The 25,000-nt window shown below is 47.5% G+C and overlaps 2 protein-coding genes across 17 annotated transcripts in view; one reads left to right on the plus strand and one right to left on the minus strand.

Moving 5' to 3' along the window:
- mbnl1 (muscleblind-like splicing regulator 1) overlaps positions 1–7,336 on the minus strand; it is a 49,916-nt gene extending 42,580 nt beyond the window's left edge. For 3 of the 14 annotated variants that reach the window (XR_013122281.1, XM_076981182.1, XM_076981178.1), the window contains exon 1: positions 5,820–6,391. The gene's annotated coding sequence lies outside the window, so the exon portion shown is untranslated. Of the gene's footprint in view, positions 1–5,819; positions 6,393–7,201 lie in introns of those variants that run through there. The other 11 variants (XM_076981177.1, XM_076981176.1, XM_076981183.1 and 8 more) reach the window with 8 other exon arrangements.
- A 6,896-nt stretch (positions 7,337–14,232) lies between these two features.
- Positions 14,233–25,000, plus strand: part of LOC143482742 (cullin-3-like) — a 16,495-nt gene continuing 5,727 nt past the window's right edge. Inside the window, exons 1-6 of one of the 3 annotated variants that reach the window (XM_076981249.1) lie at positions 14,233–14,319; positions 20,838–21,035; positions 21,349–21,462; positions 23,559–23,719; positions 24,184–24,298; positions 24,523–24,751. In XM_076981249.1, coding sequence (XP_076837364.1) covers positions 20,838–21,035; positions 21,349–21,462; positions 23,559–23,719; positions 24,184–24,298; positions 24,523–24,751 — 817 coding nt within the window. In that variant the 5' untranslated portion in view covers positions 14,233–14,319. Of the gene's footprint in view, positions 14,320–14,515; positions 14,831–18,448; positions 20,616–20,837; positions 21,036–21,348; positions 21,463–23,558; positions 23,720–24,183; positions 24,299–24,522; positions 24,752–25,000 lie in introns of those variants that run through there. The other 2 variants (XM_076981247.1, XM_076981248.1) reach the window with 2 other exon arrangements.

Raw genomic sequence — 25,000 nt, forward strand, 5'->3', positions numbered from 1 at the left:
ACATATGTTTTTAATTTAACATTACATACTTTAATACTGTAGCAAATGATTTTGTGTTTTAATGCTATCATATTTACTACAACTTGCAATAAAACAAACTATCAAACAAAACAAGTATTAAGTCCATGGAACAATGAGATTGTCCTCACTCGGCGGGCTGTTATAGAGTCCCCACATTTAGGGTTTTTGTTACACATGTCAATATCACTACACACTGAAGCTCACCTGTAAACCACCTTGACGCATTAATTTTAAGGAAGATGAGATGGTACGCTTCTAGTGATTGAGGCTGTGAGGTATGCGACGGCTAGGCGTTACCCTTCGTACAAGCTGATTCATGTACGCTCCTGTGAATTTGGGGACCATGTGATGGTGGAGACTGCCAGAAATGAAAAGCTGGAGGGGCAGCTTTAAAACCCAAAGAGAACATCCTCGCTCCACTAAACCAAGAAACATAGTTCATCGTTTTATTTATTTTTCGTTGTAATAGTTTATCGGTAGTTAGAGGAGTCTACATTCTTATCGATCTCAGCAAGGCAGTTTTTGGCTTGTGAACAAACACTTTGGGTTAGATTAGCTTCTGGCATGGAGAGCAGAAATGCCATGCTGGGAATAGTCATCCTTTGGCATGACTGGTGAAGGCCTAAGATCTGAGTGTAAGGTCTGAGTATATGATCTAAATATAAGATTTGAGTGTAAGATCTGAGTGTAAGGTCTGAGTATATGATCTAAATATAAGATTTGAGTGTAAGATCTGATCATATGATCTGAGTATATGATCTAAATATGATTGAGTGTAAGATCTGAGTATATGATCTAAGTATAAGATTTGAGTGTAAGATCTGAGTGTAAGGTCTGAGTATATGATCTAAATATAAGATTTGAGTGTAAGATCTGATCATATGATCTGAGTATATGATCTAAATATGATTGAGTGTAAGATCTGAGTATATGATCTAAGTATAAGATTTGAGTGTAAGATCTGAGTGTAAGGTCTGAGTATATGATCTAAATATAAGATTTGAGTGTAAGATCTGATCATATGATCTGAGTATATGATCTAAGTATGATTGAGTGTATGATTTGAATGTAAGATCTGATCATATGATCTGAGTATATGATCTAAATATAAGATTTGAGTGTAAGATCTGATCATATGATTTGAGTATATGATCTAAGTATAAGATTTGAGTGTAAGATCTGATCATGTGATCTGAGTATATGATCTAAATATAAGATTTGAGTGTAAGATCTGATCATGTGATCTGAGTATGTGATCTAAGTATAAGATGTGAGTGTAAGATCTGAGTGTATGATCTGAGTATGTGATTTAAGTATAAGATTTGAGTGTAAGATCTGAGTGTATGATCTGAGAGTAAGATTTGAGATCAGAAACATGAACAGTGTAGCAGACCCAGGGCTCAGTTAACAGTTAGCATGGTGGGTGTGATCTCTGTCGCTATGGCGGCAGGATAGTGGCAGTTTGCACAGGTCTACATGTAGCACACGGTCACCACATTCTCTCTCTCTCTCTCTCTTTCTCTCTCATATCATCACCCTTCTATTGCTATTTCTTTTTTCTCACTTCCTCTCTCTCTCTCTCTCTCTCTCCCTCTCTCTATTTCTCTCTGTCACTAATTCTTTCAATATTACGCATAAGGAAAATATTTCTTGGCTGTATCTGATTATTTCCGTCTATGTTGCTTGGCTAAGACACTCTGGGTCAGGACCGAATGGCATTTGAAATAATCATCATTTGCGAAATATGATGTGGATATTAGCCACAAACATACAGGGAGGGAGACGTCCTTCTGTTCACAGAAGCCTTGGGTCCTACTGACAGCCAGTAACTTGTGTACTCCATGTGTTCATGTGATCTCGTGTGTATGATCCGTCAACTCAAAGATTCAACCTCAATCTCCTGCCAAACATCTTCATAACATCTCAGAGACCTCAGACCTTATCGGTCATATTTCTGGTTTATCGCTGGATAATATCTCACTATTTTCATTATGGTTATGTAACCTTCAAAGGAATGTCACAGATATTTGCTGTATGTTAGAGACATTGCTCAGATTGGTAATGCTATCAGTCTCTCCCTCGCTGTCTCTCTCTCCGTCTCTGTCTCTCCATCTCTGTCTCTCTCTCTCTGCCCATGTTTCTCTCACTTTCACTCTCCTTCAAACGAATGGAAACCTACTAGGAATGCAAAATGGCTGCCAATGTGTAGTTTTGAAATGTGTGTGTGTGTGTGTGTGTGTGTGTGTGTGTGTGTGTGTGTGTGTGTGTGTGTGTGTGTGTGTGTGTTATATAAGAATAGGGGCTGAAGCAGGTTAGCCAAAGCTAGATAATGAAAGCTACACTGCTCACTGGTGGATGGTTACTGTCTGGTATTTCTATGACCACACTGTGTTAAAGACACACTGAGTACTTAATCTGAAGCTTCCCACAAACACACACTCACACACACACACACACACTCACACACACACACACTCACACTCACACACACACACACACACACACACATTAGCCACTGTGAGGGGATCTCTCTGCTGTGTTGTGCTAGTTTGCCCAGATGGATTTCTGCTACTGGACTGATCAGCTTGTGCCGAGTCATCTCATCACCGTGCAGCACAGGTCTGGGGTCAGGGACGTCCCTCTCTCCTACTGTCTGTGCACAGGTCTGGGGTCAGGGACGTCCCTCTCTCCTGCTGTCTGTGCACAGGTCTGGGGTCAGGGACGTCCCTCTCTCCTACTGTCTGTGCACAGGTCTGGGGTCAGGGACGTCCCTCTCTCCTACTGTCTGTGCACAGGTCTGGGGTCAGGGACGTCCCTCTCTCCTACTGTCTGTGCACAGGTCTGGGGTCAGGGACGTCCTTCTCTCCTGCTGTTTGTGCACAGGTCTGGGGTCAGGGACAGCCCTCTCTCCTGCTGTCTGTGCACAGGTTTACTAGCTCGTCTCTGCTCCTCTCCACAAGTGTCACACTGAACTGGCGTCTCTGGTATCTCACGTCTGTCCTGCCTCGCTGCTCCACACACACATCCTGCTCCGTGCCCACAGGGGCTCAGCGTCTCCAGACGGGTCCAGATATTTCTGTACACAAACCCCTGCTGACGGACAGACAGCTTCACCTGCTGACAGACAGACAGCTTCACCTGCTGACAGACAGACAGCTTCACCTGCTGACAGACAGACAGCTTCACCTGCCTCTAAACGTCTGGTGGAAACAGGAGCTTCGTTGTTGGGTCACTAATGTAGCACTGAAGGTCTGTTCCAGGCCCGTGACCTTTAACCTTGTAGGACTTTAGCATGTTTTGAAGCAGCGAGATTTGAAGCAGTTGAGTGTCCAGCCATCCTGCACGCACACACACACACACACACACACACACACACACACACACACACACACACACACATGCACGCACACGCACACGCACGCGCACGCGCACACACACACACACACACACACACACACGCACACGCGCACACGCACTTGCACACGCACACACACACACGCATGTGCACACACACACACACACACACACACATGCACACGCACACACACACGCACACACACACGCACACGCACACACACACACACACACGCACGCACACACGCACGCACACACACACACACACACGCATGTGCACACACACACACACATGCACACGCACACACACACACACACACACACGCATGTGCACACACATTCGCGCACACACACACACACACACACGCGCACACATACGCATGTGCACAAACACTTTGGATCACTACCTTCACACAAGAGATTATCTGGTGTTTATAGATTTGAGAGATTTATTGGTGTTTATAGATTTTGGAGCTAAATGATCTGGTATTTATTTTTGGTGGGTTCGGGTGTTTTTGGTCTGAGCTCTATGCAGTTTGCATTGTACATTTTGGCTGGTGTGTAAATCAGAGAATCTTTTCGGGTTGTGAAGTAGAAGACACACACTTCCTGACTTAAAATATGAAGCAACATAAGGGCGTTAAGTAAGTCTTACACCATTTTGAGTGTGAGAGAGAGAGAGTGTGTGTGTGTGTGTGTGTGTGTGTGTGTGTGTGTGTGTGTGTGTGTGTGTGTGTGTGTGTGTGTGTGACAGAGAGAGGAAGCGGAATCTTTACCATTTCACTAGACTGTAGAGAAATGAGGAAGAGGAAGTGCAAACATCTTGCAAAAAGACCCTCCCTCCAGCCCCTACGCCATCTTTAATTTAGCTCCACCACCGTGGGCCTGCAAATGCTAACAGCTAAAAGCTAAACGCTAACAGTTAAAAGCTAAATGTAAAATGCTAACAGCCAAAAGCTAAACGTTAAATGATAACAGCTAAAAGCTAAACGCTAACAGCTAACAGCTCACAGCTCAATGTTAAATGCTAACATCTAAAAGCTAAATGGTCATGTCATTCTGGCTGATCAGTGCGGGGAGCAGCAAACCCTCTCATGTATCTCGCTTTCAAGTCAAAGTTGAAAGTTGAAAACACCTCAAGAAACTGTTCTTTTTTTAACAGTCAAAGGCCATTTTTTTAAAAGTATTACAGAGCATTGACTGGAATTTGTTACAAAAGTGAAGACAATAATGTAAAAAGGCAAACGTAGAGCACATGTCAAACAAAAGTAGTGCAGTCAAAACTATGACAGATCTCTTTGGATTGAAGGGTCTCAAAAAGTCTCAAAATCTGTTACTGACCAGGTATAGGAGCAGTGTGTGACCAGTATAAGAGCAGCGTGTGACCAGTATAAGAGCAGCGTGTGACCAGTATAGGAGCAGTGTGTGACCAGTATAAGAGCAGTGTGTGACCAGTATAGGAGCAGTGTGTGACCAGTATAAGAGCAGTGTTTGTCCAGTATCAGACCAGTATAGAATAAGTATAGGATCAGTATTCAGAAATAGTACTAAAGAGAAATGTCCTTCACACACACACACACACACACACACACACACACACACACACACACACACACACACACACACACACACACACACACACACACACACACACACACACACACTTAAGAGATGAATGCCCTGTAAACAGGTGAATCAGACTCAAGTACACACAGGGACACATGAGGACACACAGGGACACACGAGGACACACAGGGACACACAGGGACACATGAGGACACACAGAGACACACGAGGACACACAGGGACACATGAGGACACACAGAGACACACGAGGACACACGAGGACACACAGAGACACATGAGGACACACAGAGACACACGAGGACACACAGGGACACATGAGGACGCACGAGGACACACAGGCACGCAGTGCCTCACAATTCGTAGAAGCTGGTTTTATCTGTGAGGACGGCGTGTGTTGGTGATGCCGATAACATGTGAATGTCATGCTCACCCGAGCGGCGCCTCTCACACGCAGAGACACAGAGAAACCATCAAACACGGCCGTGTAACAACACGCAGTTACAGAGCACACGGCACACGCAGCACACGGCACACATGGAGAAACACAACACAGAGCAGTGGAGGGAGACCTCGGGACCCCGTCCGCCTGCTATCTAGTGCTACTGGAATTCATTTCTACTGGAATCATTTCTTGTTATGTGAAACTCTCCAGTATGTTCAAAATTATACAAATGATTAAATACAAATGTTGACTAATTGAAATAAAATATTTTTGTAACAAATTTAAACATTTTCAAAGATAGTGGTGTAAATTAGCAATGTATATGAGACTTACAGTGGACAGAAAGAGATGCATGTGCATGTGTGTGTGTGTGTGTGTGCGTGTGTGTGTGTGTAAGATGTGTGTTAGCTCCTACCTGTGTGTAGTGCTGGTGCAGAACTCCCTCTGAAAGCGAGACAGGAACTCACCAGTGGGTTACACACCACATGCTGCTCGCCACAGTGCATTCTGGGTAAGAGCTTGACGTCTGCTTGTGCTGTGTGGTGCAAACCGGAAACAACACCTACAGCAATGACAGCAGCATACACACACACACACACACATGCACGCACACAAAAGCACAGACGCATCAGTGTGTGCATGTGTGATAAAAAGATAGTAGGAGAGAGAGTGTGTGTATGTGTGTGTGTATATGAGTGCAAGAGTGTTTGTGTGTCCATGAGTGTGTGTGTGCCTTCAAAGATCCACCACATGGCATTCTCTCTCTCTCTCTCTCTCTCTCTCTCTCTCTCTCTCTCTCTCTCTCTCTCTCTCTCTCTCTCTCACTATCTTTCGCTCACTCTATCGCCATGGAAACCTGTCTTTATCTTATTTGCATCTGAGCATACAGTATGCTCTGCACAGAACCCAGATCACCTTTCCTGCATCAAACCACTGACCATGCTGCTCCTCCACACACACACACACACACACACACACACACACACACACACCATCCCCCTTCTCTTCCCCCATAGTCAGCCCTAACTGTATCACCACACCCCTGATAACCTTAGGCTTGTGACCTTGTGCCCAACACAGCAGCTTGCCAAGTTGAGTAAGCCCTGTTCCAGAGTCTCCTCCACCCCTGCTCCACCCCCTCCTGCCCCTCCTGCCCCTTTCTGCCCCTCCTTCAGAGCCCGTCCCCTGGGTACTACCCCCACTCCCGCGTCAAAGAGGAAGCAACGTGTACAACAGAGCAGCATGCTAGCTTAAGATAACAGCAGAGAGTTCAACAGGAAGAGGTGTGTGTGTGTGTGTGTGTGTGTGTGTGTGTGTGTGTGTGTGTGTGTGAAGGTCGAGGTTATTTCAGTTCTCTTTTCTCAGCGAGCCAGGTGTGGTACATGCTGCCTAACTGTATATCTGCTCCAGTTCCTGTTTTAAACCGTGTGAGCATCTCAACAGCACAGAGGTGGAACAACACGCTGAGGACAGGGACGGGGACAAGCAGAGGGACAGAGACTTAGTGAGGAATTAGCCAGAGAGTTTACAGAGATAAAGAGTGAAAGAGACAGAGAGAGAGCAAATGTGCAGAACGAGTGAGAAGAGAGGAAATAGAGGGATAATTAGACAGGGAGACAGACAGGGAGACAGTGAGCCAGACAAATACAGTGTGGGTCAGACGGAGCTCCTGTCCTCTCCGTATGAACCTCCCTGTCCTGATAACAGCAGGCGTCTCGCTCCCCCTCGTCCTGCCAGCCGTCTGCGTGCCGGCGGTGCGGTGTGGGTTAGCGCACAGACACAAAGATGGTTCCTTACCTTGCTGCCTGTGTGCCGAGCTCTGTGTGCAGAGGAGATGCTCTTCACACACAACACTCTACGTCCTCTCCTCTGCCTGGCGACAGGAAGCAGAATCCGTCCGTCCCTATTTACGGTCCGCTGACACTGCAGTACGCCTGACGCATTCCTAACCCCTCTACGCAGCAGAAGAGGAGAGGAAGAGGAGCGAGAGGAAGAGGGGCTTTGGAACTGGACGCATGAGCATATTCACATGTACGTCTTACAGACGACCCGGTGGAAATATTTATGTCGATTTGACAGTACAAGAAAGATGTGCGCTTAGTTCATGACATGAATTAATAAATATATATTTGAATAGTGTGGAAAAAATTCAAAATGGCTAAATGACCAAAGCAGAGTGAATGTAGTGTAGATGCAGCTGTGTGAGCCCGTTTACGTGTGAGATCCGCTTCGTTCTTAACAAGCTGCTGTACTGAGTCGGGTGTAGAGATCCAGGGTGAAACATGGTGGTGGTCAGGACCAACAGTACAGCAGCACAACACTCCTTTACAACAGGAGTCTGATTCTGCCAATGAAGTTATGCTAATATATTCTAATCATAAATCATAACAACAACAAACCTCCATAGGAAAGAGTGATATTGAACTGAACATTTTAACTATGAGAAATTATTCCTCTTGCCAGTTGATTCACTATACATGAATGGATTAGACACAAATGCATCTTGTTCCTGCTGGGACACTTCACAGGTCCAGTGCAGCCATTGTGTGTGTGTGTGTGTGTGTGTGTGTGTGTGTGTGTGTGTGTGTGTGTGTGTGTGTGTGTGTGTGTGTGTGTGTGTGTGTGTGTTTTAGATGGATGTTTGTGAGGCCAAAGTAAACTACCCCATTGGATAAAAAAAACAATGTGAAAACTTTTATTCTATTAATTCAAGGACTGAAATGATTTTCCCTTTCCCGGAGCTGTCACACACACACACACCACACACACACACACACACACACACACGCTGCCTATTCTCTGCTGTCTGTGCGGGTCCTAAGGCTGCATGGTCAGGGCTTCACTGCGGTCCTCATCAGCACCACCAGCGCTCTGATCACGTCAGGCTGAAGAGCCTCTGCAGGGCTCCAGTCACCTGAGCTCAGTCCACATCGCCTGACTCGCTCGGAACCGCCCGGGCCTGGAGAAACCCTAGGAGACTGTGAGGTCAGGGGTCAGTGTGTGGGTGTCGGGGGCATGAGTGAATGCACACAAACACACCCACAAAAATGCATGCCTGCATATGTGTGTGCACCCCCCCCCCCACACACACACACACACACACACACACACACCAAACACACACACACACACACACACACACAAGCAGGAACTGAGTGGCAGAGTAGCATAATAAATCCATCCTCCTGCCATTAGATGGATGTTGTCATTCAAATTCAACACCAGCACTGCCAGAATAACAAGTGTGTGTGAGTTTACACAGAAGAAAACAGCAATGATAATAAAAAACAACAACACGCCAAATAAACAACACAACACCAAGTAAACAAAAAAACCCACTGTTCAAGTCAGCATCACTGATACTGTTGCCAAGTTACTGATTCTTATGAAGAGGTCTTGTATATATGTGTGTGTGTGTGTGTGTGTGTGTGTGTGTGTGTGTGTGTGTGTGTGTGTGTGTGTGTGTGTGTGGGAGGGGTGTCAGTACTATTAACTCAGAATAAAAGGCTGTGTGTGTGTGTGGGAGGGGTGTCAGTACTATTAACTCAGAATAAAAGGCTGGAGCAGAAAGCTGTGAGTATTCAGCAGTATTTCTCTGGGCTTTCTGACATTACGGCTGAAACACAGACGATGACTACAGCCCCACCAGACGGGTCTCTGAGCACATTCAGAAAATGACGCTGAATTAAAGCACAACAGAACAAACTACTGTGATGTTTCTACACTATACTGTCATGACTATTGAGGCCCTCCTAATTTAATGACACCCAGTGCTTACAAGTGTACAAAATCAAGAGCACAGCCTGATGGCCTCCATGGCCGAACACTGGCAGTAGAGTAGGTGTAGCCCCAACACTCTGTAGCCCCAACACTCATGTCCACTATAACCACTGGCAGTAGAGTAGGTGTAGCCCCAACACTCTGTAGCCCCAACACTCATGTCCACTATAACCACTGGCAGTAGAGTAGGTGTAGCCCCAACACTCTGTAACCCAACACTCTGTAACCCAACACTCTGTAGCCCCAACACTCATGTCCACTATAACCACTGGCAGTAGAGTAGGTGTAACCCCAACACTCTGTACCCCCAACACTCATGTCCACTATAACCACTGGCAGTAAAGTAGGTGTAGCCCCAACACTCTGTAGCCCCAACACTCTGCACCCCCAACACTCATGTCCACTATAACCACTGGCAGTAGAGTAGGTGTAGCCCCAACACTCTGTAGCCCCAACACTCATGTCCACTATAACCACTGGCAGTAGAGTAGGTGTAGCCCCAACACTCTGTAGCCCCAACACTAATGTCCACTATAACCACTGGCAGTAGAGTAGGTGTAGCCCCAACACTCTGTAGCCCCAACACTCATGTCCACTATAACCACTGGCAGTAGAGTAGGTGTAGCCCCAACACTCTGTAACCCAACACTCTGTAACCCAACACTCTGTAGCCCCAACACTCATGTCCACTATAACCACTGGCAGTAGAGTAGGTGTAACCCCAACACTCTGTACCCCCAACACTCATGTCCACTATAACCACTGGCAGTAAAGTAGGTGTAGCCCCAACACTCTGTAGCCCCAACACTCTGCACCCCCAACACTCATGTCCACTATAACCACTGGCAGTAGAGTAGGTGTAGCCCCAACACTCTGTAGCCCCAACACTCATGTCCACTATAACCACTGGCAGTAGAGTAGGTGTAGCCCCAACACTCTGTAGCCCCAACACTAATGTCCACTATAACCACTGGCAGTAGAGTAGGTGTAGCCCCAAAACTCTGTAGCCCCAACACTCATGTCCACTATAACCACTGGCAGTAGAGTAGGTGGCCCTGAAGAGCCGTGATCTTAAATCTGACTCTGTCACAGAGTTCCACCTTCACCACAGTCTGAACGTTCTTCCCTGCTAGAGCTGCTCTGCTCAACTGTAAGTGCTCTTGTTGTGAAACAGAAGCTTTGGGGAGTAACAACAGCTCAGTCCCAAACCAGCAGAGCTGTCAGTTCTGAAGTGTGTAGTGTGGAAAAGTCGTCGGTCCTCTGTGGCATCAGTAACTACGGAGTCCCACACCACCTCTACATGCAACACCAGCACATGAGCGGCGTGGCAGGAACTTCAGGACGTGGGTTTCCATGTCCAAGCAGCGACACCCAAGCCTGCGATCACTCTGAGCAGTGAAAGGCTACTGACTGGGGTGGTGTAAACACACAGCTACCCTGGAGCAGTGGTGGTGTGTTCTCTGGAGTGACGAATCACGCTCCACTCTCTGGCAGGATGACCGATGAATCTGAACGACGCCAAGACAACTCGACAAACTGCAGTGTTTCGTGCCAACAGTAAAGTTTGGTGGAGAGCAGTAATGGTCTGAAGCAGGTCTGTAAGGACATTGTTTGGGGAGTTTGTTGGGGAGGAACTCTGATGTCTGACCTGAACTCCAAGGACCACCTACACGATGACTAGAACAGTGGCCGTGAGTCAGGCACTTATGTCCTGCGTCTGTGACCTCACGCTCTTTTGACTGAATGGGCACAAATTCACACACTCTGAAATCTTTCGGAAAGACTCTCCTTGCCAGAAGAGTGTGTGTATGCGTGTGTGGTGGTGGTCACCATAGTGTGACGGTTCACTTTGGGCCAAATAGCGCATTTACTGGCATTTACTGTATATCATCAAATCAAATCAAATTTTATTTATATAGCGCTTTTTACAACAGTTGTTGTCACAAAGCAGCTTTACAAGTGCCGGGTCCTAGCCCCCAGTGAGCAAGCCAAAGGCGACAGTGGCAAGGAAAAACTCCCTAGTTTTTTGCATGAGGAAAAATATCCGTCGCCAAACCGCGCATGAAGACACACTGAGAGTTTTATGCACCTCCAGAGTGTGGCGAGCTAGTAAGTCCGTTCATATCGAATAACGCCAAGCTCGTTTACTCAACGTCTTATTCCACCGGCTTCAGGAGGAGCCACGGTGTAGCCTAGCAACCAGGCCACACAACAGAACCCCCACTGCACTCGGAAATATGAAATAGGAGGATTAGGAAAACAGGAGTCGGAGTTGCTCAGGCGTTACGATAATTACACCCTCACTTAGCTAATCAGACGACACAGGCTGGACAGCACCGCCCACCGGAGCCCCACCCAAACCGCCCACCACGGGAAGAGAAAAAAAAAGTCACCAGACGCCTTCCAGACGGACGTCACTGTCCTCAAATAGGAGAGCTGAGCTAAAGGAGGGAGGAGATGGGGAGAAAACGCAAACTCCAAAATACTGAGTCATGAGTCAAGAAAGGAGAAGAGCGGGCGGGCCGGGGCTTCCGGTTCACAACACCGAGGCGGCATGTGTCTGGCCAACGGCACCGCTGAACCCCCACGGCCCGATCAACATGGCGCCTTCACATAGTCGAGCAGGCAGCGAGTAAGAATAGCACAGCCCCCAAATCAACCAAAGACACTTCACTGGTCCGTCCACCCATGAAGGTGTTCTGGCAGCTTTGCGTTATGGCGAGTAGCTTTTCGCTGTCCAGCGACATCACGAGTGTGATGAGCTAAATTGCCCGTAAAGTGGAAACGCCACATGCTCTCGGGACTGGATCGGGTCGTGGGCCACACAAGTTCACAAACATCTGCACATTAGTTAAAATAAAGTAAACTGGCAGTTTTGTTCGAGGTTTTGTAAGCTTTGAATTGAACCAGACGACCCGGGACGTAATTTGAGCTTTCTTCCTTTGTATACTTCCTGCCAGGAGCCCTTCTGTGTGTGATTGACCACGGTGCATACTAGATGTAACGCACCTAGGAGCCTATATTTAGATTTTATTAGCAATATTGAATTCTGCTGAGATGCTTTCGCCAGTAATGGGTTACATTCTGGCAGTGACCTTCCAGTCACTATCAGCGTCTGTCAGTTTTAAACAATTTAAGTTGTTATGCGATCATATGTGTGTCTTTATTTATTTATTTAAATATCCAGATGAATGTATCTGTCTCTGTGTTTTAATGAAATGGTTTGACCATTTGTAAAAATCAAAACCATGGCAAAAAGACAAAGTCACAAAGACTCCCTAATCCTCTGCCGCTGTGCAATCTTTATAACTTTCTTAATAACATTTTTCATAGTTGTTGTAACACGTTTTATAAGACACTTTACGGCAGAAGCCTGGTAGGTCCCTAGGAACAAATGTGATATTATTGAGACTTCAGAAGGGCCTGAACCCTATTGCTGCAGGAGTTCTGTTTATAGATTACATTAGCAGATTGTTAGTAAGGATCCAACATGATCAGCACTAAAATATCCTCTGACTGAAGGATGTGTGTGAACGTCAGGACACACCACCACAAATACACTCCGCTGACTCATCGTGCGACCCACAGCACTTCCCGTCTTTAGTTCTCTACACCGGGCGGAAATGCTCGGGCTACTCTCCGTTCCCCGGTTAACGTGAACGGTGTTGACGTGATATCCACGGGATGAAGAGGACAGTTAACACTTCTGCGTTATCTCTTTATTTATTTCCCTTTCCATTTTGCTCGTGCATGAAAAAGTAGCCAGGAAGCAAACGGACTCAGGATTAAGTTTTGAATCCTGCGGAGTTCACAGGTTATATGGGGTGAATTAGGCGGTCAATACCACCTAACCCAACAGGAGTAGCAGCATTTTAATATCTATACCATCACAACGTCGTGCTGAATCCTAAACAGTAAACGGTGTTTCTGTGGATCTGCAGAAACTTGTTCCTGTTTACATAAATTCGCAGTTTTAGGTATACAACAAAAAACAACACTGCCATCTGCTGGTTCTGTGGGTCATTACAGCTTGAACACTATTAGTGCTGTCAGACCTACCAGCACATGCCGACCCAACCACAGGCTGAACATTAACTCTTCATTTAACAGTACCGACATTTCTGTTAAGCTGATGGTCTCATTTTGTTCCTACCCCAAAATAAGTTTGCGTGACATATGATCATGACAAAACCAACGAACCCAACGTTTATGAACGACTGATCAAATGCACGACGTAGCTAATAAGCATGTCTATTTTGAGCAAACTGACGAGCTTCTTGCTCAAAATACATGCACCGAGTTGGTGAGTGGTCTGTACATATGACCATTTATCTGAAATCACTTATCGCAAACTGACACAAAAGTATGGAAGCAATGGAAGCCCATTCCCGCCACCTAAAATAAAAAAAACAGCACATATATTTTTTTTCTCATTATTAAGTAAATTGCTATCTCATTATTTCGAGATACTAAGTCATTATTTCGAGATACTAAGTCGTTATTTCGAGATACTAAGTCGTTATTTCGAGATACTAAGTCATTATTTTGAGATACTAAGTCATTATTTTGAGATAGTAAGTCGTTATTTCGATATACTAAGTCGTTATTTCGAAATACTAAGTCGTTATTTCAAGATAGTAAGTCGTTATTTCGAGATAATAAGTAATTATTTTGAGATAGTAAGTCGTTATTTTGAGATAGTAAGTCGTTATTTCGAGATACTAAGTCGTTATTTCGAGATACTAAGTAATTATTTTGAGATACTAAGTCGTTATTTCGAGATACTAAGTCGTTATTTCGAGATAATAAGTAATTATTTTGAGATAGTAAGTCGTTATTTCGAGATAGTAAGTCATTATTTCAAGATACTAAGTCATTATTTATATCTCTAAATAATGACTTAGTATCTCGAAATAATGCCTTAGTATCTCGAAATAATGAGATAGCAATTTACTTAATAATGAGAAAAAAATATATATATATATATGTGCTGTTTTTATTTTTTTTATTTTAGGTGGCGGGAATGGGCTTCCATAGGCTTCCATATAAAAGCACTGGGGTCCGGACATCAACATCACTACACACGCCCGGCCTTGTGAAGACCTCAAACACCGGCTCACCTACGTGGCCATACGGTGAGCCCCCCCCGGTGAAGACACCGTGACACCCACACCACCAACACCACGCACCCGTGACACCCCCACCACCAACACCACGCACCCGTGACACCCACACCACCCACCCGTGTGAGTGTTTGCGGACGCACGTGTGCCCGTCTGCGTTACTGGTGCGCAGCCCGTGTGTGTGTGTGTCATCTCGCGTGATTTTGCGCATATTGTGCGCTGTGACAACCCGAACGTCCGCCATCACTGGAGCTAACACCGCAAAACTGATAGTAGTGGCGAGGAAAGGTTTGATAACAACGCGGAGGGAGAGAGAGAGAGACACACACACACACACAGACAGAGAGAGGGGGGGAGACACTCGGGACAGTATCGAGTCGGGACCTATAAGTGACCGTATGTCCCATTAAGAACCCGGAGTGTGTTTCATGTGTAAAGAGTCAACACACACTCACCAAACATGTCTAACCTCAGCAAAGGGGGCACGAAGAAGGACACCAAGATGAGGATACGAGCCTTCCCTGTGAGTAGTGGCCCGCAACACCAACACATGTCTGGGCAAAGTGAGACTTTAGGACGGAGGACCGTGTGTCCACCACAACACTCGCTCCTGTTTGGTGATGGTGGATCCCAGCTAGCTAGCTGGCTAACACACGAACGTCTCCGTTACAGCGGTGTTAGCCGACTAGCTAGTCCGCCTGAGGTGCTGGGACAACCGCTCCGATTATGTGCCGAAAAACGGGAGAAACGCGTTTTTAAGTCTCCCCGCGCCGGTTTGCCGGTCACACGGTCTTTAAGGCGGGCGAGCGACCGACGTTACAGCCTAAACCGCCGTTCACGCGAAACTTTTCGGCCGCCAGAAATGTCCGTCGGCCGTCGGTTAGCATAGCCGACCAGCGCTCGCGAGCCGCCAGGTCTTAGCTCGGGCCGGCTCGCGCACACTAGCTCGCGCACATTAGCCGGCTCGCGCACACTAGCTGGGCCGGCTCGCGCACATTAGCCGGCTCGCGCACACTAGCTCGGGCCGCCGCTGGTTTAGCCGCGGCTAAATGTGGCGACTCGACGCGGTCGCGGCGTTTGTGCTCCCGCGTCTCGACCAGCCGCCGTCGGCCGGCCGTCCGCGTCCGTGTGTCCGCCTCTGTGTCGCCCGTGTTCGGGTGTTTAGGTCGGCGGAGAGAGAGAGAGGGGTGTGAGGTGAACGGACCCGTGGCTAGGATGGCTGGCTAACGCTGCGCGAGGGGACTAGAGCTCATAAACGGGTTCCTCGGTGAACTGGACCCACCAGGACACACAACACTGTTGAACCCGCACCTCTCGCCATCTGTTCACCAGGGTTTCTGTTTGTGGAGGGTTCTGAGGGGTAGTGTGTGTGTGTGTGTGTGTGTGTGTGTAAATGTAACAACACGAGTGTTAGACACACACCGCTGCGGGTGTATGTGGGTCACGGTGGTGTTGTGCTGGACTCACTGTCTGCGTCGTGTTAGTGGACCGTGTTGGTCCGGACACTAGTCCGTCCAGTACTAATGCAGCCATTCAAACCTGTCATGACGAGCCATATTATACGTGTTTTAATCACCTGGAAGTCTGATAAATAACAACCCACACCTTACCAGTATGGTTTAGGAATCTATGTGTGAATCCCACTCAAACTTGTGTGATGTGTGTGTAATGTGTGTAGTATGTGTGTAGTGTGTAATGCGTGTAGTGAGAGTAATGCGTGTAGTATGTATAGTGTGTGTAATGCGTGTAGTGTGTAGTATATGTTTAGTGTTGTGTGTAATGCGTGTAGTGAGTGTAATGCGTGTAGTATGCATAGTGTGTGTGTAATGCGTGTAGTATGTATAGTGTGTGTGTGATGCGTGTAGTATATGTGTAGTATGTGTGTAGTGACAGAAACAAAAGAGCCACAATGCAGCTCATGTGAAGTGCGCAGTGGCGCGAACCGGACCACGGTGGACCGAGGTGCTGTGTAAACACAGAACACGGAGGAAGCTTTGGTGGACTCGGATCTGTTTGAGCCCTCACTGCTCATGTTTTTACATTTCTGTGTTTTCCTCCTAGCGGAACGTTTTCTCGGTCCGTGATACGGATTAATCGTTAGTGCTCGTGTGAACGCGGGATGCGGTTTGGAACCGAGTCCAGTTGACGTGACCGACACCTGCCATAGTTAATACAGAGCCCAGGGGCATGTCAAACACTCGTAATAAATCAACTTTAAAGGCTTAAAAACTATTGCACACATTGTCATTTTTGTGTTATTGAAATCAGTTTGTCATTGATAAGGAGACTTTGGGCACATCTGTGTCTAAATAAGCTAGCTGGCTCAGGTCTGGATTGGCACAGTAACCGGTTTGCTTCTGTTTGACAGAAGCGGTGGAGATGGGAGGTGTGTGTGTGTTTGTGGGGTGTGTGTGTGTGTTTCTTGCACTCAAAGCCATGAGCCTGCTTGAAGGTGAAATCTGGGCAGAAGGTCGATGGGTCAGAACCGGGCAGAAAAGCAACGTGCAGTCATGGTTTTTATGTTCTTTGTTTATCACGCAAGTGTGCACACATGCTCAAACACGCGCTACCTCTCTGTTAACAGGGAACTACAGTGCGGAAGTAATTTGTCTGTTGGTCTGGAAAGGTGAATCACACAGTTTATGGTGGTGACTAGGTGGTGTCGTTGGAGAGGTGACTTGCATTTCTTGGTGGGCGCTGCCAGGAATGAGGACGTGTTGGTGGCACAAGTCCTCGACTCCCGGTGTCTCTCCTCTCCCCTCTGCTGTGTGCTTTAGTGTCTCACTGTGTACGTGTGTGTACATGCAAGAGAGAGAGGAGGCGATCCAGTGAGCACACACACACACACACACACACACACACACACACACACACACAGACGGGCCTCGGGCTGTTTCAGGTAGATGAGCTCTATGTTGGAGGGAAGACTGCTGTCACAAACATGTTCTCAGCCCACACGCGTGTGATGAGCAGACATCACACTCAGTACCCGGGCCGGGTCTGGACTTCTCCGCTCCATGGTTTCAGCGTCCTGCAGCAGGACATTTGTGGCGTCATCCACTTGAAGATCAGAACATAGCAGCACATACTCGTCCTGTGAGGAGACACGGAGGACGGAGAAACGTCTGGCTTCCTTCATCTCCTCTTCTGCTCCTTCAGCTGTGGGGGGGGGGGGGGGCCTTTATACTGCGGCCCTGTGGTCAGACGGCAGGATCGGTTGTGTGATGCATGTGACACGCCCCCAAGCCCCAGGTGGGCGGGGCTTCATTAGCAATGGGCTTGTTGGTTTTTCCATAATAAGTAATGGATCTGCGCTGTTAGCTGTCTAATTGAAAGTAGGTTGGTGTTGGTTTGTCGTTTGTGCGTTGTGGTTCAGGTCCACGCTGGGGTTTGGTTTCAGGTTCTACATCCTGCGTCGTCTTGTCTAACTGACTCGTTGCTTTTGAGTTCATGCTTCACGGATTTCGAAAAACTGGTTCTGGGTTTTCTGAACGTGTTCTAGTCTCTTTGTCTGAAAGGTCTGTGCGCTGTGCAAACTTGCCTCCCGGCTCAGTCGCTCCGCCTCCAGGCTCAGTCGCTCCGCCTCCCGGCTCAGTAGCCCCGCCTCCCATGTGTCCATTTACAGACGTCCTGTTATTGGCTGGGTAGCTGCTGTCTGTCAACCCAGACCATTTTCAGAAAACTACCACCAGGTTTAACGTGACATTAGCAGCAGATATCACCACGGTAACGCATTTCCTCATTCATAAACGTGAGCTGCTCTGTGATTTTACACACGTGGTGTTCTGTGCTACTGTGTTCAGTCATCATTTGCATTACATTGGCAAGTCACAACACAACACCTGCTCTGCAGAAAACACCACACGTTTCTTGCAGCCTGTCTGATGGCAAATGTCCCGGTAAGAATCTGACGTAGGGCTGAACGATTTTGGAAAATAATCTAATTGCAATTTTTTATCTATAAATTGCGATTTAAAATCGCGATTTTTCCCCACTGGTTTCGACATTTTTTATACAGCTTAGATACAGGGTTGCCAACTTTTCAAGATCGCTTGGAGTGAGACTTGAACCTGGAGTGGGTGGCGAACGTAATTTGTTGTTATGGGGGGGGTAAAATGGACTAAATTTAAGTATTATTATTATATCGCGATCGATCGATCGCCTGTGGTTGGCACCAGAGCGAACTAGTAACTTTTTAGTCCAAGACGCTCAATGCGTGAGAGTTGGCAACCCTGCAGGTATAGCAACTTGGCTAAAATATGTGCGTGAGGGCATTTGGTAGCGCATATCCAGTGTGTTTAACAAAGCCATGAAGCCGGGCTTGTTCACTATATTAACGGGCATCATGTCTTTCACTATGAACTCCGTTACTGCCCGAGTTATTTCAGCGTGCCGCTTCCAATTACATCCATAAGGAGTTACACTTTCAAACGGTTCGGTCAGTGAACCCTGTCTGCTGGACCGCGGTCAAGCTATCCGTGCCTTTGCGATTCATCCGTGCTTTAAATCTTATTGCGCCTATGTGCGTGATTTTACGGTATTTCGCTGCTCACCGCATAATAAGGCTGTATAAGCGCAGAGAAACACTTTGGCGTATTTGAAGACGCAGCACTGGTCGTTGGCATTTTAGCCTTACAAATATCATACGAGGCTTTGTGGTGTTTTTTAAATGCTGAAGAAGGTTTGTAGTGTTACCTCGCATCGTAGCGACAGTAGCAAGGCACGTTTTACACAGTACCTGACGTTGAGCAGCATCTTTTTAAAAGCCAAAGTAATTTCACACAACTTATGTGCTGCCCCTCTTTGGTATTAGACTTTCAGTTGTGTCAGCTCATGTCGAGCCTGAAGCCATTGTGCAACAAGTTAAAGTGCGCGGTGTTAACTTCACTTCTCCACCTCCCTGCCTCCTGCTCGAGTTTTCTCCGTTCGTCCTCGGCTCGGCTCGCTCCCAAGTCACGTGACCAGTTTAAATCGCAGCCTGTGCGATTAGAGAATCGCGTTTTAAAACATCGCGAGATTATCGCAAATGCAATTAATCGTTCAGCCCTAATCTGACGTGGATCTTTCCTCTAATGGTGTTTGTTCACACGTGAAGGACACGTGCGTACGTTAGCAAGCGCAATGCCAGGAGTTGAGGAAGAGGAAGAGGACCAGCGTGAGCGGCGTCTCTTGTGTCATGAGTCACATGAAATGCAAATTTGGTGCTACAGGAAGAAACTAGACGCAGGAGGAGGGAGGGGCTTCTGCTGCTCTGTCATGGATTAGAAGTTCTGCAGTGATCATCTGGGCCCAACCATGTTGTTCTGATCTTGGTGAAGGTTATGAGTCCATTATAATGTTTTACACTGTGCGCTTTCCAGTGTGACACTTGTCTCACTACTGAGGTTAGTCAGTCATCTATTTGATGTGTGTGTTTTAATATGTATGGCCTTATTTGCATATCGCTTTTGATTGGCTTTCACTTTGGGAGCAGGTGAATTTAGAGCAGCAGTAAGTTGACACTAGTGCATTAATTATCGCCGCAGTATCTATACAAATAGTTGTACGTTTTTTCGTAGTGGTTTCCTATCAGGTTTTGATGAATTTCCTTTGAAGGAAGTCCTCACACTAGTTTATGCTGTGATTCATGGAAACGCCCAGACAGGGCTGAGCGTTAGCCTGAGACAGCTCAGGGTGTTGGTGTTGCACAGTAATGCTGATGAAAGAGCTTTTGTTTGAATAGCGCGGCCCTGGTGGTGGTGTTGTGAAGTGCTGTACTGCAGTGTTGACTAACCAGTGCTATAAAGTGCAGTTGTCAGTCTGTTATGCTGGTGGTTCTGAGGTTGGTTTGTCATGAAGGGGCCTGTTAATTGGGCCTAACGGACCTGCCAACATCATTAAAGCAAATGGAAGTGCTGTTTAGAGCCGCCAGCAGTAATGTGTGATTATTTATTTTTGGTTTAATTTAAAGAAGGTACAGTGCCCTTTTACCACTACTAATTAAATTGATCAGTAATCTAATTGACAAGTTAATTGATTACTTGAATAGTAATTGGCTTAATTTGTAAGGTGTGTAAAATGCCCTGCGTGCGGTTTGGACCTGTGATGAAACAGTGTAACGTAAGCAAGTTCTGCAAGGGGAAAGTTAGCCTGCTAGCCACCCCTGTGTCTGCCCCAGCGTCTGCCCCCACGTTTGCCCCTGCGTCTGCCCCCACGTTTGCCCCTGCCCCAGCGTCTGGCCCCACAGGCACAGCCGGAGAGCAGGGAAACTCTCCCTTCATCCCGAATCCTGCGTAGACGTCTGCTACAGACCTGCCACCTCTCGTGTGGTAATTAGCTCATAAGGCCGCTTGTCTGATTTGTAATCTTAATATAGACGGAAGGTTTCCTCAGAGGGGAGGTTCCAATTAATGACACGTGGGAACTTTCTGCAATTATCACCGTTGGGTTAATCGTCTGTTATGAACACACACGAGTCGCAGTGAGTCTGTCAGGATGTGGCATTAGTTTGAAGACTCGGGCGACTACGTATTGCGTGGGTGACTTTGCAGATGACGATGGACGAGAAGTACGTGAACAACATCTGGGACCTCCTGAAGAACGCCATCCAGGAGATCCAGCGTAAGAACAACAGCGGTCTGAGCTTCGAGGAGCTGTACAGGAACGCCTACACCATGGTGCTCCACAAGCACGGGGAGAAGCTGTACACGGGCCTGCGGGAGGTCGTCACCGAGCACCTCATCAACAAAGTAAGAGATCTGATTGGCTGGCACGGTTAGCTCCGCCCACATGACACGCACCACGCCACAGTGGTTCAGGACCTGATGAGGATGTTCTAGAAGAAGATGGCTGTGTGTGTGTGTGGGGGGGGGGGGGGGGGGTGTCAGTGTTGTGAATGTAACGATGTTAATAAGATGTGTGTGTGTGTGAAAGGCCTTGTGGGCGTTATTAAACAGGGGTGTGAGCTGAGGGAATGTGACTGGGGTGGCGTCTGTTGCCAGGGAAACGCAGGTGGTCTTGCAATTAATTTTCACATTCTAACGTTATTGTTTTTGTCGTAAGGTACGAGAAGACGTCCTGAACTCTTTAAACAACAATTTCCTGCAGACGTTGAACCAGGCGTGGAACGACCATCAGACGGCCATGGTTATGATCCGAGACATCTTAATGTACATGGTGGGTACATTAGTGTGTGTGTGTGTGTGTGTGCGTGTACGTGTGTGCATGTATGTGTCATGCCTAATCACCATCGTGGCGTCTGCATACCACAGCGCTGAGCTTCATTCTGACATGTTTTGAGCTCTGGTGACCCCTGCTGGACAGAAGTGCTTTGTGCATCGTTGGTATTGAAATAGAACAGGTTGACATGGAGTCTCAAAGTGATTATCTGGATAAACTGTGTATTAGGTTTCAATTGGAATTGGTTGTTTACAAAGTTCTACAGGGTTTATGGTTTTCGAGTAGAGGGACATTCAGAACTTAAGAACTCCATTAGCTGCTAAGACTGCAGAGTCTATTGCTATCTTCAAGCGTAGACTGAAGACTCACCTGTTTGTTGAGTTCTTACCAGACCACTAACTCAGCTGATACCACTTGCTGTTGTTCTTAAATTGTATGTCTGTCTATGGTTATTTGTGCTTCTTGGCAAACGTTTAACTTGCAAAACACTTGGTAATGATATTGACTCCTGTAGTTTAGTAGTAGTCTGACTCAATGGTATCTTGAATTCTGGCCTATCCGTACTATTATCTAGGATCAATTCTGTGATCAGATGCAAAGCACTTTGTAAGTCGCTCTGGATAAGAGCGTCTGCTAAATGCCATAAATGTAAGTCATAGTGTAGATGTGATTACAGTGACCACCGTTGAAGTCACTGATCCAGAATATCAATGAGAACAGAAATCCAGAGTGAAGGTGTGTGAGCAGTAACCATGGCGAAGATGAGATCACCTGTACCTGCTCAACAGAAATGTGGCAGAGCAGCGTAAGACTGTGTGTGTGTGTGTGTGTGTGTGTGTGTGTGTGTGTGTGTGTGTGTGTGTGGACATAAGGATGCTATACTTCTTCTGGGTTGCTGACTTAGAACCATATTGAGTGTGTGAGTGTGTGCTCTATTGCATTGCTGCAGTAACTGGTTTTGAATCGAAGGTGTCATACTGTCCTGGGGGCGTGGCCATGATGTAAATGGGACGAGCAAAATGAGCTGTAGCGTGGACAGGACAGGACGGGATGGTTATCCAAAGTCTTGCTGACTGTCTAATTAACCAGCATCTGGCGCCCCAGTGTTCTTCAGTCCATCATCACAGTACAGGGCGTTTACTACACTGAACCCCCCCCCTCATTTACTCCACTCACATTACTGCAGCTTACAGTGTGGGCACAGCCTCATTAGCATAACCGACACAGCCTCATTAGCATAACCGGCCTGACTCATTAGCATAACCAGCACAGCTCCATTCGCATAACCAGCACAGCCTCATTAGCATAACCAGCACAGCCTCATTAGCATAACCAGCACAGACTCATTAGCATAACCAGCACAGCCTCATTAGCATAACCAGCACAGCCTCATTAGCATAACCAGCACAGCCTCATTAACATAACCAGCAGAGACTCATTAGCATAACCAGCAGAGACTCATTAGCGTAACCAGCACAGACTCATTAGCGTGACCAGCACAGACTCATTAGCGTAACCAGCACTGCCTCATTAGCATAACCAGCACTGCCTCATTAGCGTAACGAGCACTGCCTCATTAGCATAACCAGCACAGCCACATTAGCATAATCAACCTGACTCATTAGCATAACCAACACAGCCTCATTAGCATAACCAGCCTGACTCAGCGAATCAGCATGTCGTGCAGGACCTTGAGCTGCTGAGTGACGCATGAGCTGTGGGCGTGGTGTGATGAGCTGCTACCCCGCCCACTGCAACATTATCCCCCCCACCCCCCCCCCCCCCCCCCCCCCCCCCCCCCCCCAATACCCCCCTCGCGACGCTGCTCACAGCAGGACTGGGTGGCGGATCAGACGCACAGCCGTGTGTGTGTGTGTGTGTGTGTGTGTGTGTGTTCATAAACAGGCTTCTTGTTGTTACCCTCCACAGCCTTGTTCTGACATGTTTCTAAACCTCTCTGTGCGAGTACAATAATACTGCCCACTGCTTAGTAGAACCACCAAGGAATCTTCCAGAACTTCTTCACCTGTCCTTTAATATTCACTTCCACCTCGGTAGTGACACGCCCCTCTGTCCCGTGTGTCTCGGTGCAGGACCGCGTGTACGTCCAGCAGAATAACGTGGAGAACGTCTACAACCTCGGCCTGATCATCTTCAGGGACCAGGTGGTTCGGTACGGCTGCATCAGAGACCATCTCAGACAAACCCTGCTGGACCTGATCGCCAGGGAACGGAGGGGAGAGGTCGTAGACAGGTAGGGGGTGTGTGTGTGTGTGTGTGTGTGTGTGTGTGTGTGTGTGTGTGTGTGTGTGTGTGTGTGTGTGTGTGTGTGTGTGTGTGTGTGTGTGTGTGTGTGTGTGTGTGTGTGTGTGTGCGTAGCTGCTTTACAGGAGCTGGTGCCGTTCAGCACTGTGGCCTCCAATGGTTCTGCTTCACGGGTTTGTGCGGTGCGGTCTACTAGCCTATTTAAACTCTTACTGTTGCATTGATTTTATTAAATGTTCTTTTTAATGTTTGCCTCAGATCACCAAATCTGAAAATGTTTAGATTTTTAAATAAAGTAAAGTAATTTTCAAAGTATTTTCAGTAGTTAAACTGGATAGCATGTCGTGGACCACCAGCACTGCTACAGCCGACCACCAGGGGGCCCCAGACCACCGATTCAGAATCCCTGATTTAAAGCGCCAGTTCATGTCTTGACTCCTCCCCCCATGTCAGAGGAGCCATTCGGAACGCGTGTCAGATGCTGATGGTCCTGGGCCTGGAGGGGCGCTCCGTTTATGAGGAGGACTTCGAGGCTCCCTTCCTGGAAATGTCTGCAGAGTTCTTCCAGGTCAGTGGAGTGACGCGGCTGATGTCGGTCACACAGCTGAAGGTGAAGTTCTGGAGGTAGATGTTCTGGAGGTAGATGTTCTGAAGTTCTGGAGGTAGATGTTCTGGAGGTAGATGTTCTGAAGTTCTGGAGGTAGATGTTCTGGAGGTAGATGTTCTGAAGTTCTGGAGGTCGTAGTCGTGGTGTGAATGAATGAGATGCTGGTGCTGGTGTTCCCGGTGCAGATGGAGAGTCAGAAGTTCCTGGCGGAGAACAGCGCCAGCGTGTACATAAAGAAGGTGGAGGCGCGTATCAACGAGGAGATCGAGCGGGTGATGCACTGCCTGGACAAGTCGACGGAGGAGCCCATCGTGAAGGTGGTGGAGCGCGAGCTGATCTCCAGACACATGAAGACCATCGTGGAGATGGAGAACTCAGGCCTCGTACACATGCTGAAGAACGGCAAGACGGAGGGTGAGGCAGCTGGAGCGCATGCCCCGCCCCCCACACGCCCTCGCCCCCCTCACACGCCCTCGCCCCCCTCACATGCCCCGCCCACCCTCACACGCCCCGCCCCCCTCACGCGCCCTCGTTTGGAGCGAGCGGCTGGCGAGCGTGGGGGGGGGGGGGGGGGGTGGGGGGGGGCTAGTGTTGTGTAAATGGGATCACATTATCTGGGCTCCATTAGACATCCTTCTCTCTGTGCTCTCTGATTCATTTACC

This window comes from Brachyhypopomus gauderio, chromosome 19 (assembly GCF_052324685.1).
Source record: "Brachyhypopomus gauderio isolate BG-103 chromosome 19, BGAUD_0.2, whole genome shotgun sequence".
NCBI classification, from domain to species: Eukaryota; Metazoa; Chordata; class Actinopteri; order Gymnotiformes; family Hypopomidae; genus Brachyhypopomus; species Brachyhypopomus gauderio.